Source organism: Lissotriton helveticus, chromosome 3_1 (assembly GCF_964261635.1).
Source record: "Lissotriton helveticus chromosome 3_1, aLisHel1.1, whole genome shotgun sequence".
Classification (NCBI taxonomy): domain Eukaryota; kingdom Metazoa; phylum Chordata; class Amphibia; order Caudata; family Salamandridae; genus Lissotriton; species Lissotriton helveticus.
Window position 1 is genome coordinate 201,688,667 of NC_136061.1, and position 14,223 is coordinate 201,702,889.

The following is a 14,223-nucleotide window of genomic DNA, read 5'->3' on the forward strand; positions in this document are numbered from 1 at the left end:
CTCAATACAATACCAAAGCAGTAGGTTTTATTGTTGTTCCCTACCTATTACCTCAGCACTGTGCGGACTTTTTAGACATAATTAAATATGTAAAAAATTGTAAATACACTGTAGTACACTATATTTGTGAAATATAGTCTATTAGATTTTTGTTTCAATTTTATTTTAGAAATCTATTTTTTTAAGGTACGGTGATACTACTTAGGTACTCAATAAAAAAATGTTAAACTATGTACAACCTTATAATTATTTTCCCTGCCTATTGCCCTAATAAATGTATTTGTGATTGGTAGGGAAAACGAATAAAACCTAATATTTAAATATTTTTAAGGCCTAAAGCCAGAAAACCAGCAAAGTAGCTATCTTGAATTTTTGTAATGACAATCATTATCCAATCAGATATTGACTTGTCATCACTATGTACCACAGTAGTTCTGTGAAATTTCTCAGAAATACAGCGACAACAGATATCACTAAGTTAAAATACTTCATAACTCTAAAAAATACTAACCCTACTTACCTGTAACCCCAAAAAAGATCATCTGCACACCACTGTCTACAATGTTGCCCAATCTTATGAACATTTGACTGACTGTTTTTGCACTACATCCAATGAAAAAAAAGCCTATGTAAAATGCATAAGGGTCAAAATCTGTTTGGGTTGCCCCTTTTTCCTTTGCCCCCCTTGACCAAACCCCGTAAAACTTTCCATCATCTGCCATTTTACAACAAGTAATAATTTTTTAAGTTTAGTCAAGGGGCAGTAATCCGGAGTATTCCTCTCTCTGGTAACCCTAACTATAACTTCAGAGTGGCGATATATATCTATATAGATATATATACACAAATTAATAAAATCCAAAGAGGTTAAAATTATGTTATACTTAGGTATGGTTGATAAAACCAAATGTTTACCAACCAAAGGATCACTATGATTCACCACTTAGTTTACTAATCTTACTATATACTCTGTCACGTCATGCAGTGCTTATGACCTCACATATTAAATTACTCATGACATTTTAAATTACAACATTGATCACATCACTGACAACACCATAGTCATATGCAGTTTAGGGGTACCGAGTGTACACCTGTGGGACCATAGCATGGAAAATATCATAAGCCCTGGAGGCTGGTGTAATTGTGCTTGTTGTATGATGCACCGTTTACAAATCACAAATTTGGGGTGCAAGTATTACTTCATGTTAAATAAGGTAAAGGCTGACTTCACCTGTTGCCAGTTGCAGACGAAAGTGTGATAATAGGTTGGTGCATCAAGCCAATGCATGTTCTAAAAAACCTTTGAAAAATGCCAAAACCTCTGTTAACAATAGAGTATATGCAAGTAGATATCTGGGCAACTGCCCAAGTTAAATAACTGTAATACAGTACTATGGACAACTTCTATGTAGCAATAACATTTAAAATGTGTGCATGTTTAGTTCCATAAATGTACTAAAAACTTTGAGACAATGAAGATTGTTGAATGTGAAATGTAAAGCTATAAGCAGTACATGGTGGGGGCTTCGGTTATAGTGAGCTCTCCTAACAATAACTGGTGAATTGCTGTGTTCAAAATGGTAAAGTTGTCACTGACATATTCACTTAACTATAACATTACTTTAACTTTTGTGTTTTTCAGTGAATTTCTATGGTTTGAATTTTTCGTTAAACATCTTTTCATCATACCTAACTATACCAGCTCTGTAGCCTTTGGTTTTTTCAATTAATGTCTAGAATGTTTTGATATAAGGTAATATTTTATTACCATACGTAAAGTGAACACCCTGCTGCGCATGATAGAATGGCAAGGGTTGGCAGCAGGGCCCTATGTTTTCTAAAGGTGATGGGACCCTATCCAAACCAGATTAGGTCCTGGGGGCACCATCCCCCAGGGCTTTTATTTCAGATGGGAGGGGGGCAGGTGGCGCCCCTCCAAAAGCCTTATTATGCCCTGTGGGCCTCATTCTCTGGGCTGTTTTATTACATTTTTTAATCATGATTAGGAAACTGCAATCAGGTGGGTAGTGAAGAAATTTTTTGCAAGAAACCTGAGTGACCATCTGAGTGAGTTAAAACAACAACCAATATACCATTTATGCTCACTCAGATTGTCATTCAGGTTTTCTTTATTGTTTTGATTTCTTTTCACTTGGGGTTCTTGCAAAAGAAATCTCTTCACTACTCACCTGATTGCGACTATCTAATCATGATTTTGTTTTTCCTACATTTTGATTAGACTGAATTGAATATAACTATGAACTACTGGTTGTTTTTTCTGATTTTCCTGTAGATTAACTCTAGACAAAACTTTGTCTGTTCTAAATGTAATTTGTTTTACTCAGATAACATCTATACAGGATTCCAAGTTCTATGCATGTGTTCATGCATGCATTGATGGCCATAACTGATTTATTTCACTAGTTTTAGGCATTTCAGCCAGAACCACCTCATTTTAAATCTGTTTTCCACTGAATTCCATTGTTTTTTTAAGATGCAGCTTATTTTAAATGCACGCTATAAATGGCCTTTGGACTTGCAAAGCAGAGGTTGGCTGATGTACTGACGCCAAACTGGGTGGTCTGCAGTGCTTAATTTGCAAAAATATAAGTGCCAGAGCTCCCGTCAGGAGGCTGCTGCAGCTTGCACCATACTTTACCCTACCATGCTGCCAATGACAATAACAATACAACTACTAACCATCACAATCTTACAAGTGTGACAATTTGGACTATTCCCAGCTCCCAAAGTTGCAGGTAACAGTCATTTTTAATGTATATTGAATTTATAATTCACTGTTATAGTGGTCTTCTCTAAATTAGCCATATAATGCCACCTTGTGGCAGTTAGTCACAAGTGCCGATATTTAAAATGCAGTGCCGGTGCCGAGCATTGAAAACCACCAGCAAAAATTAAGCAGTGACTGCTGCCAACCCCCGCTGTAAAGTTCTGCTTTCATTCTGAGTCAGGCGTAAATCCTTTCAGCAGTTCAAGCTGTAAACACAAGCAAAATTTCCTTTCGGAGCCACACTTCCCCCCAAATAATATTTTAACCTGCACAGATCTTTACAAAACTTGTTGCACAAAAACTTAGATGACTAAGAGGATTGCCAAATTTCGTGCAAAGTTATAGCCAAATCAAAAAATGCCTTTTAATGTAAAGCGCGGCTGAGTCATAACTGCACAGTGGCAACCGCCACTCTGTGATATATATTTGTGCAAAATTGTTATTTTGGGGTTCAAATTATGCGTGGATCACTTCTGCACACCTCTCGTGGAAATACAGGGAGTTAAGCATTTAAGTTCGACCTGTGCCACATAAGGGACAGCAAGGTTACTTCAACCAGCCCAATGGCTCACCTCTGTTCTTGAATAGCTAGCTGTATGTGGTGTGGAGTTTCAGTGGATGCCTGTTAAACGACCATTTCTCTCCCAGTGTCATCCTTTCAGTAACTTCCTCACACTTCTCATCTGCCTTACTCACCTGTTTCGGGGATTTCAATGTTTGCTGTGCCGTGGTCTTAGCGATAAGAGTGTGGCTGTTTCCTGGACTGGGATGGAGGGAGAGAGACAGGCCAGACACCACCTGCGCCGTGAGATCTGTGATGCTGACTTTCTCATCAGAGACAGTGATGGGGGTCTCCCCAAGGATGGCCTCCATCAGGGGGGACACAACCTATTGAAAAGTAGAGAGAGAAAATGTTACTTAGTATTAAGTCATATCAATGAATTTTCTCTGCGGTACACTATCTCCCTTTCAGACTTACTCCAGTGAGGTCAAATGGCCTATCAATGGCATCCTTAAGCCGGGCCTACAGTTGACCAAAGATAGCATGCTACTCTTGCCAAAATGTGTGTTTTTATTTTATGGGTACCGTAAGGCCAGTGTCCAATGGCTGGACCTCAAACATCATCCCCTGCAAGTCTCTCCCTATCACTCTTTCCATCAAGGCTACATGGGTGTGGGCAGGTGGAAGGCTGACTGCCAGTGTCAGCAAGGCACACCATCTACCAGGGCATGGACGCCACCATACATCACACAACACAACCATCAGTCTGTTCTTGCCACTGGGTACCATCATACATCGTTCTCAGCAGGACACTTTCGCCCATACTATAAGGCACTCTCATCCACCACCCACTTTTGCCATCAAAGCTGCTATGAAGGTAATGAGTCAAAAGCTCTTGCTCCTGGTTTTAACCGCTGCTCATTTGAGTCATCAACATAGCTTTCTTTTTTTCCTCACTCTGTTCAGAGCCTTTTGCACACTTTGGGCCCGATGCACAGAACTAACTTAAGACAAAATCCTAAACTTACTACCATTTTGGTATTCACAGAAGGCACTACTCATTTTGGTATTCACAGAAGGCACTTACTCATTTCGGTATTCACAGAAGTTAGGAGTCCTAACTTTAGGACTCCTAAATGCCTTCTGTGAATAACGAGAGTCTTAAAGTTAAGATTTTTCTCAGTTTAGGAGTTGTAAAGTTAGGACTCCTAACTTTAAGACTCCTAAATGCCGTCTGAGTATACCAAAAGTCTTAAAATTAGGATTTTTCTCAATTTAGGAGTAGTAAAGTTAGGACTCCTAACTTTAGGACTCCTAAATGCCTTCTGTGAATACCGAAAGTCTTAAAGTTAGGATTTTTCTCAGTTTTAAAAAATTAAATAAATTTGGAAAATAGGATAGATGACAATATTTTCATCTATATTATTTGCCCATATGGCCGATTTATAAAAGTAAAATACTGTTACGTCCATCAGATCCATTTGAATGCAGGAATACATAGTGTTTGTAGGTTGTCTAAAACAAAAGATACCCATGGGCAACGAGTGATCTAAAGTTTATAAAGATTTTTACTATACATCAACAATAAACCACTTCATATGGTACATTGTAAGGAATTAAGAAGGGGAATGAATACAGGATATGCATTTTTCAACTGTGTGCTAGATTCTGAGTTTAAGAAAACTGGCTATTTGTACAGCTCTGAATTTGGGGTTATCCATACTATTGTGATTCAGAGGGCATGCTGCAAAATGTGTTTTTTCTTTCTCACTCGCTAGCATTTGGAAGCCAAAAATGGAAATTCAATTAAAAATACCAAATGTTCTCGATTCCCACACTTATCCTCATGAAAAACGTTGCCCACAATACTTGTGTATTTGGGCCAGTTGCTCACCACAGGAGAGGCCCCAAAACGTGTATTGGAGAGGTAACATTTTCATCACCAAAATTGATCCATTTTGATGATGTGGGAAACAGCAGTATTTGGGCCCGGGCTTGGCGGCCACCCAAAAACAGCTAGTAAACACAGACATTTCTGAAAACTAGACACCCATGGCAGACTAGGGCGATGTGACTTGCATGGATCCTACCACATTTTCTCAAGATTGGCCGCAAAACTCAAACGTTGGCTTTAATAAGACATTTTCATCATATTTCTATGAGGAACAGTTCCAGAATCTGTGAATACAGCGTTCCTGCAATTCTCCTGGGAAGCAATAAAAAAAAAGAAACTTTAAATGCGAGAGAAGCTCTTTCCTCATGTACCGACCCCCTCTTTTCTTTTTCTTTTAAAAGCTTCTGGTGCTTACACCATGAGCATTTTCACCGCTGTTCCTTGGGTAAGATGTTTTCTCGCTTTACTACGGTGTAGAATCCACTGTAGTAAAGTAGCTTATGGAACTGATGCTGCTTTTTCCCATTTGTGAAAACGTCTACCGGTCATCCACACCATAACCTTCCTCCCAGGCCACCCAAAATGATGTGATAAAGAAAAGGTGCCCTTTCCCTCTCTTTTGGGAATTAGTTACCACCTCCTTTGAGGAGTCAGTAACTTTTAATGGTTTGCAGCTACTACCGGAGTCACTAACTACTGATACAACTCATTGCAGATCGCAAACTGGAATGAAGCCGCTTTCATGTAGGTCCTGGGTGCAGGTCAGAATTGTTCACAAACCCCCATGTCTGATATTCGGTAAGCCTTTTCAGATTTGAAAAAAAGTTTAGCTCATTACAAAATTCAATTTTGGCACTGTTGAATCTGTGATTTCGCGAATTGTGGCGTTTGCGCCGACAAAATGCTTTAGTACATTGAGCCCCCTGTCCGTGGTAGCATCGCCTTCATTAAACACATGTTAAGAGTTGCATGACATCACAAGTGTGCAGTAGCTTGAGGAAAGCATGTTGAGTGGTGCAACTGCATAAGCATCTCTAGCGATACCGCAGACTGCAAACAATTTGGATAAAAGTCAGGATAGAGAAAGCTACTTATACTGTGCAAATATTTGGGCATCCAATCACTGACTGCCTCTGTTGAAAGAATTTGGACATATTTAGTTTGATACTTTTAAAGCCAGTTCACATTCTCACCTGGTGCCCCATTATGCCATTGTGCAAGGGAATCGAACAATGATTGACAAGGGCTGGATTCATGGAGGTTGTCAGGGTATCTACATAGTTAAATGTAATTATAACAATCCGAAATTAGAACTATAGTCTCTGGTTTTGCTTTGTCTTGATCCAGTGCTTCACACCGCTGGTGCAGTGCATGTATTTAAAGTAACTTGTGTTTGTACCTTTGAGTGGCTTGTGACTGTAATTGCGGTCACAAAACCATTTAAACATGTCACAGTGAATCAAAATTTGAAGGGATGCCCTTTTCACGCACCCTTCTAACTGCAAATCAGAATGAGTGGTAAAAACCACTTTGCAAGTTTGACTCCAAAAGGGGCTTAAACCCTGACCAAAAATCATTTTGCGGTAGAAAACCCTGTTATTTTTGTGAATCACAGTGTTTGCAATTTCAAAATTGTTAGGTGTATTTGGCCTTAAAGGGCTTAAGGTCTCTTAGGATGTTAGTTGGGTGTTCTGTTTAACATGATCTGGTCAGTGCTAGTAGTTAGTGTATCATAGGTAAGTGCTGTTGTGAGTGAGTAGCAAACCACATCATATCTTTGTGATGAATTAAAGCGTTCTGTGTAAGATGTTCTGTATTTTGTCACTATAGGCCACATGTATGTACCTTTTCTATGGTTTCAAACAGCCCGATTCGAAGAATCAGGCCGTTTGCGTCAAGAAAAAAGGCTATCCTAATGTGCCAGAATCTATTTTGCGAATCGGTATCCGAATGGCAAAATCGGTTAGCGATTCACTATTAGGAAGGGACGTGTTTAGGGCATCCCTTCCTAATGCCGAATCCCATCGGTATGCAGGAATGTTTTGTGACCGAGATGTGGTTGCAAAATATTCAAATTTTGCCACCTTGTTCAAGAAGGTGGTAGCCCATTCGCAAAGGGGAAGCAGTCCCTAAGGGACCCCTTCCCCTTTGTGAATGTATGCAAAAACCTTTTTCCCACGGACTACTGCCTACTCTTAAAAAATGAAAAGGAATCGTTTCTTTTTTTCTAAATTCAACCCATTTTCCTTTAAGGAAAACGGGCTGCCTTTAAAAAGATTGCTTTATTTAAAAGCAATCATGGACATAGTCGTCTGCTGACCCCAGCAGGCCACCATCCCCGTGATTTAAGCGATTCCTAGGGGGTCTGACCAGGCACTATTTGCAGCAGTGCTGCTCCCTTTGACCCATGTAACTTGGTACTGATGCGGACTGCGCGCTGTTTGCAGAAGGGCTGTATCGCCTGTCATTGGTACTGATTCTGAGCATGCACCGTCTGCAGCAGGAATGTATCCAATGTGTATCTTGGTACTGATGCAGATTGCGCACTGTTTGCAGCAGTGCTGTCCCCTATCGACCCAAGTAATTTGGTACTGATCAGGCACTATTTGCAGAAGAGCTGTGTCCCATCCCACTGGTAATGATCTTGACCAAGCACAGTCGGTAGCACAGTCGGTTGAATTCCATGTGTAACTTGGTACTGATGCAGACAGTGCACTGTTTCTAGAAGGGCTGTGTCTTTTATAACACTGTATCTCGATCCTGATTATGCACTGCATGCAGTAGGGCAGTGTACCCTGTGTAACTTGCCACTGACACTGACCACGCACTGCATGCAGCAGGGATGTGTACCCTGTGTAACTTGCCACTGACACTGACCACGCACTGCATGCAGCAGGGATGTGTACCCTGTGTAACTTGCCACTGACACTGACCACGCACTGCATGCAGCAGGGATGTGTCACCTATGTCACTGTATCTCAATACTGACCAAGAACTGTTTGCGCCAGAGCTGTGGCACCTGCATGGCTGTATCTCAATCTGGGTGTGAGTGTTTGATTGGTTCAGATGCTTAGTCCATCACCACCCAACCCCCTTTTGTACCGCTTTGGCCGCCATAAGTGTGGCAGGGTATGCTCAGACGTGAGTCCCTTGCTCACTTTGCCACTGGATTCAAGTAAGCATGGCTAAAGACGGCTGGAATGCCAGAAACCGGTCCTAGGAAGCTTGTTTCCGGTCCAGGGAAGGCATGGCTTGGCAGTTCGGGCTGGACTGTTCCCATGAGGCACAGGGTCAGACTGATTTGCATATAGCCATGTCTGAACTAGGGTGGCAGAGTGGGCTAAAGAACGGTGATGGATTAAACCTAGATCTTTTGACTGGGTGTGAGTGTTTGATTGGTTCAGATGCTCCGTCCATCACCACCCCCTTTTGTATCTCAATCTTTGCCGTACCCTGTGCAGCACTGCTGGCCCCCACCACCAATGTAATGTTTTCAGCAGGGCTATTTCCCCATGTAACTTGGTACTGATCTGGGCAGTGGCCCCTGTGTAACTCAGCACTGATGTGGGCCATTTACTGTGTGCAGCAGGGCAGTGCCCCCTGTGTAACCCAGCACTGAGGCGGACTAGGCACTGTTTGCAGCAGGGCTATTTCCCCTCATGTAACTTGGCACTGATCTGGGCAGTGCTCCCTTGTGTAACTCAGGGTTGTGTGATGGAACCATGTATGCGTTTACCACGCATGCCAGTTCCACGCCGTCTCAACAACAAAAGTCTTAACCATTGTGGTTAAGACTTGACAGGTAAGTTTTAACCACTCGACCACTGTCCCCATCCTGACTTCTAAAACGACCCCCCCCTAAAAACCAAATTGCCCACCCCAAGTCCTAAAAACGTCCCTGCCCACAGTCCTAAAAACTACCCCACCCTCCCCTAAACGCTGTAAACTACCTGATCATCCCGAACCCTAAAAAGTACCCTGCACCCCCCTAAGCCCTAAAAACGACACAACTCCCCAGCCCCAAAAACTGACCTGCCCCCCCCGAAGCCCTTAAAAATATTACAATCACTGCTCCCCGCCCTGAGCTCTAAAACGGCACCATCAAGTCCCCACCATAAATACTAAAACTACCCCCTCTCTCCTGAAAAACACCCTTCCCCCAGCCCTGAAAACTACCCCAAGCCCTCCAAGCCCTGAAAACTACCCTGAACCCACCCAACCCTGAAACCTACCCTGGTACACACACCCCCCAGCCCTCAAAACTACCCCAACACCCCTGGACCCTGAAATCTACCCCAACTCTTCCCCACAGCCCTGAAAACTATTCCCAACCACCCCCCAAACCATCCTCCTCCAAAACCAGGCCCCAGCCCCACTTACCTCACTGTGTTGCGTTCTCTCCCGAACCTTCCTGATATCACCAGCCAGAAACGAGACCACTTACTGCTTTACCATGCATATGCGTGGTTGAGGCATATGCATGGTTAAAGCAAACATGGCAGCACTTGCGAAATTGGAACATGTGTGGCTCTGCCTGCATTGTTAAAACTGTTTCCCGTAACTCAGCACTGATGTGGACTATGCACTGCGTGCAGAAGGGCTGAGTCCCATGCGTAACCTGGCACTGATGCAGGCCATGCACTGCGTGCCAAAGGGCTGAGTCTCATGCGTAACCTGGCACTGATGCAGACCATGCACTGTGTGCAGTAGGGCTGAGGTCTGTGCGTAACCTGGCACTGATGCAGGCCATGCACTGTGTGCCGAAGGGCTGAGTCCCATGCGTAACCTGGCACTGATGCAGGCCATGCACTGTGTGCCGAAGGGCTGAGTCCCATGCGTAACCTGGCACTGATGCAGGCCATGCACTGCGTGCCGAAGGGCTGAGTCTCATGCGTAACCTGGCACTGATGCAGGCCAAGTACAGTTTGCAGCAGGGCTTTGTCCCCTATGTGGCTGTATTGCGACCCTGACCATAACGTGTAAGCAGCCGTGCAGTGTTCCCTGTGTAACGTTGCACTGATGCAGGCCAGTCAATATATGCAGCGTCTCCTCTGCTATGGCGGAGGAGCTCCACCCCGCTGCTTTTGAGCAGTGAAGTAAAGGAAATATAAAATGATAATACCTTGAAGTTTTTAGCATTTTATGTTTCCTTGGCGGCAGGTGGGCGGGGGAGGAGGGGTTTGCCCACTCCCATGTATGTATGTATGTATGTATACTTGTAAAGCGCACTGTTGCCCCATCTCGGGGCGTCCTGGCGCTGTATCGCTGGGGAACCCGTCCTGGCTTTCCCTGTGAGATGGTCCCTCCTGGGCACCCCCAAGGTGAAGCCAGGCATCCCCGGCGCTGATAGGGCCGTTGTGGAGATTAAGCAAGCCATTGCGCAGAGTTGCAGAGTGGGACCCATGGTTAGCATAGGCACCTAGGCGAGAATTATCGAGTCCGCGGACATTGACCCAAGACCCTGCCGTGTCGGGAATTGAACCCTGGTCCCGGGCCGACCTCTGCTTCAGGGTCTGCCGCTTCTAACCAGTGAGCCACACTTCTCCACACCAGTGAGCCACACTTCTCCAGGTGAGCAATGACTGTTTGGTTGGCCCTTTACCCCCGTTCTCCACGCAGGCTGCATTACAGACTGCATGGAGAACAAGCCCACGCTCCCATTCCATGGTTGACCGTCCAAACCAATCACAAAGTTGCATTGCAGTATTGCGATTGGTCAGGGGAGCCTTTTTGATGCTTTCTGTGCCTCCGTCTGACGAGGACAGCAGGAACAGAGACGCGGGACCGGCGCGGCAAGGTAAGTTTCGTTTTTTTTTTTACCGTTCCCCCTCCGTCGTGACATCCCACACTGCCGCGCGCCCGCACTCACCACCCGCGAATAATGCCGGACGCCACTTAGGATGAACCCCCTTTGTAACTTGCACTGACGTAAACCATGCACGCCATGAAGCAGGTAACCTGGCGCGGTTTCCGGCAAGGTTGAGCCGCGTCTGGTGGACTAAAGCAGCCACTGCAGGGGCCTGTGTTTGACCTCATGGTCACAGGTTCAAATCCTGGCGGTCCACTCAGCCTTTCATCCATCTGAGGTAGATACCATTGAGTTGGGTAACAATAAACTTCTGTTATTCAGCGCCACGACACCTACGGGTAATCCTGCGCTTTACAAAAACACCTGTTATGTTAAGTTTATGTGATGAGGCCCTCACGTCACTTGGTGGAGATGCTGACCACGCGGGGTTTATGCCGGGGCTGTGTCACCTATGTGAACCCTGACATTTAGCACAAACCGTTTCCAACCTTTCCGTTAATGGACTCCGGCGTCTCGCGCAGATATTGCAAATGGCGTGTCACGAAGGTCCCGGCTTCCTCTAGCCGGAAGACGCCGCAGCGCCATGACCTTCGACTCCGGCCCTGCAGTCCCGGCGCGACCGCTTCAAGGTCAGTGCATTAGCAGTGCGCGCGCGCCGAAAAGCTATTTCCAAGATCCGGCCTTTTCAGCAGAAAACGCGCGGGGTATGGTCAGGGTCAAGAGGCACTTAGAGGAAGGCAAATCCATTTTTCATGTCACTCTCTTACAGGGCCCAGTAGCAGCACTGCAGTATATATATCTATGTGAAAGTGAAGAAAAGAATGTACGTTTGCGGGAGCTTTTAGCCTGCATGCGCAGACGACGGTGCACTTCACCTTGAAGGAGCGAAAACTCCCTCGACTTGAGCTTCTGGTAGGATTTCAATGTGCGCACTTAGTGTGAATGGAAGATGCGAGCTTAACAGCTCCGGAAACGAAAACCTATTTTTTTTACAGAAGAGCAGTGATGCAAACTTAAGTCCGACCGTCAGAACAGGTGTAGCATAGGCAGTCCAGTGCAAGCTTCACTCACACAAACAAAAAAGATATAGCATAGGCAGTTGTAGTGCAGGCTTTACCCCCACAAACAAAACAGGTGTAGCATAGGCAGTTGAGGTGCAAGATTCACCTCCACCAACAGAACGGAACGGTTGTAGCATAGGGTGCATCAGTGCTAGCTTCACTCATACAGACACAACAGGGGTAGCATAGGTGACAGCAGTGCAAGCTTCACTCCCATAGACAGAACAGGTGTAGCAGAGGCAGTGCAGGCTTCACTCCCACTGCAGAACATGTGTATCAAAGGAAGTAACAGTGCAGGCTTCTCTCCCACAGACAGAACAGGTGTAGCACACCAATATTAGTGCATGCTTTACTCCCACAGACAGAACATGTGTAGCACACCAATATTAGTGCATGCTTTACTCCCACAGACAGAACAGGTGTAGCATAGGCAGTAGCAGTGGAAGCTTCGCTTCCCCTGGTAAACAGGAGTAGCATACGTAGAAGCAATGCACGCTTCACTCCTGACTAAATAGGTGTAGCACAGGCAGTAGCAGAGTATGATTCCCGTCACCTGATAAACAGAGGTAGCATAGGCGGTAGCAGTGCAAGCTTCTCTCCCACTGACAGAAAGGGTGTCGCTCAGGCAGTAGCAGTGTGTGCTTCACTCCCACAGACAGAACATGTGTAATATAGGTAGTAGCAGTGCAATCGTCACTCCCACAGACAGAACAGGCGTAGCACAGGCACTAGCAGTGGAAGCTTCACTCCCATAGACAGAACAGGTGTTGCATAGGCAGTAGCAGTGCAAGCTTCACTCCCACAGACAGAACAGGCGTAGCATAGGCAGCATCATTGATAGCTTCACACCCATAGACTGAACAGGTGTAACATAGACAGTAGCAGGGCAAGCTTCACTCCCATAGACAGAACAGGTGTAGCACAGGCAGTAGTAGTGCAATCGTCACTCCCACAGACAGAACAGGTGTAGCAGAGGCAGTGCAGGCTTCACTCCCACTGCAGAACATGTGTATCAAAGGAAGTAACAGTGCAGGCTTCTCTCCCACAGACAGAACAGGTGTAGCACACCTATATTAGTGTATGCTTTACTCCCACCAACAGAAGATGTGTAGCATAGGCAGTAGCAGTGGAAGCTTTGCTTCCCCTTGTAAACAGGAGTAGCATACGTAGAACCAATGCACGCTTCACTCCTGACTAAATAGGTGTAGCACAGGCAGTAGCAGGGTATGATTCCCGTCACCTGATAAACAGAGGTAGCATAGGCGGTAGCAGTGCAAGCTTCTCTTCCACTGACAGAAAAGGTGTAGCTCAGGCAGTAGCAGTGTGTGCTTCACTCCCACAGACAGAAAATGAGTAATATAGGTAGTAGCAGTGCAATCGTCACTCCCACGGACAGAACAGGTGTAGCATAGGCAGTAGCAGTGGAAGCTTTGCTTCCCCTGGTAAACAGGAGTAGCATACGTAGAAGCAATGCGCGCTTCACTCCTGACTAAATAGGTGTAGCACAGGCAGTAGCAGAGTATGATTCCCGTCACCTGATAAACAGAGGTAGCATAGGCAGTAGCAGTGTATGATTGCCATCACCTGATCAACAAAGGTAGCATAGGCAGTAGCAGCGCAAGCTTCACTCCCATAGACAGAACAGGTGTAGCATATGCAACATCCGTGCTAGCTTCACACCCACAGACTGAACAGGTGTAAAATAGGCAGTAGCATTGCAAGTTTCACACCCACAGACTGAACAGGTGTAGCATAGGCAGTAGCAGTGCAAGTTTCACACCCACAGACTGAACAGGTGTAACACAGACAGTAGCAGTGCAACCTTCACTCCCATAGACAGAACAGGTGTAGCATAGGCAGAAGCAGTGTGAGCTTCACTCCCATAGACAGAACAGGTGTAGCATAGTCAGTAGCAGTGCACGCTTCATTCCCATAGACAGAACAGGTGTAGCATAGGCAACATCAGTGCTAGCTTCACACCCACAGACTGAACAGGTGTAACATAGACAATAGCACTGCAAGCTTCACTCCCATAGACAGAACAGGTGTAGCATAGGCAGTAGCAGTGCAAACTTCACTCCCATAGACAGACCAGGTGTAGCATATGCAACATCAGTGCTAGTTCCACACAGACTGAACAGGTGTAACACAGACAGTAGCAGTGCA

At 45.1% G+C, this 14,223-nt stretch overlaps 1 protein-coding gene across 1 annotated transcript in view; it reads right to left on the reverse strand.

The window, feature by feature from the left end:
• TMEM132E (transmembrane protein 132E) overlaps positions 1 to 14,223 on the reverse strand; it is a 1,094,917-nt gene that overhangs the window by 18,898 nt on the left and 1,061,796 nt on the right. Inside the window, exon 8 of the mRNA XM_078679595.1 lies at positions 3,488 to 3,679. Within this exon, the coding sequence (XP_078535721.1) occupies positions 3,488 to 3,679 (192 nt within the window). The remainder of the gene's footprint in view (positions 1 to 3,487; positions 3,680 to 14,223) is intronic.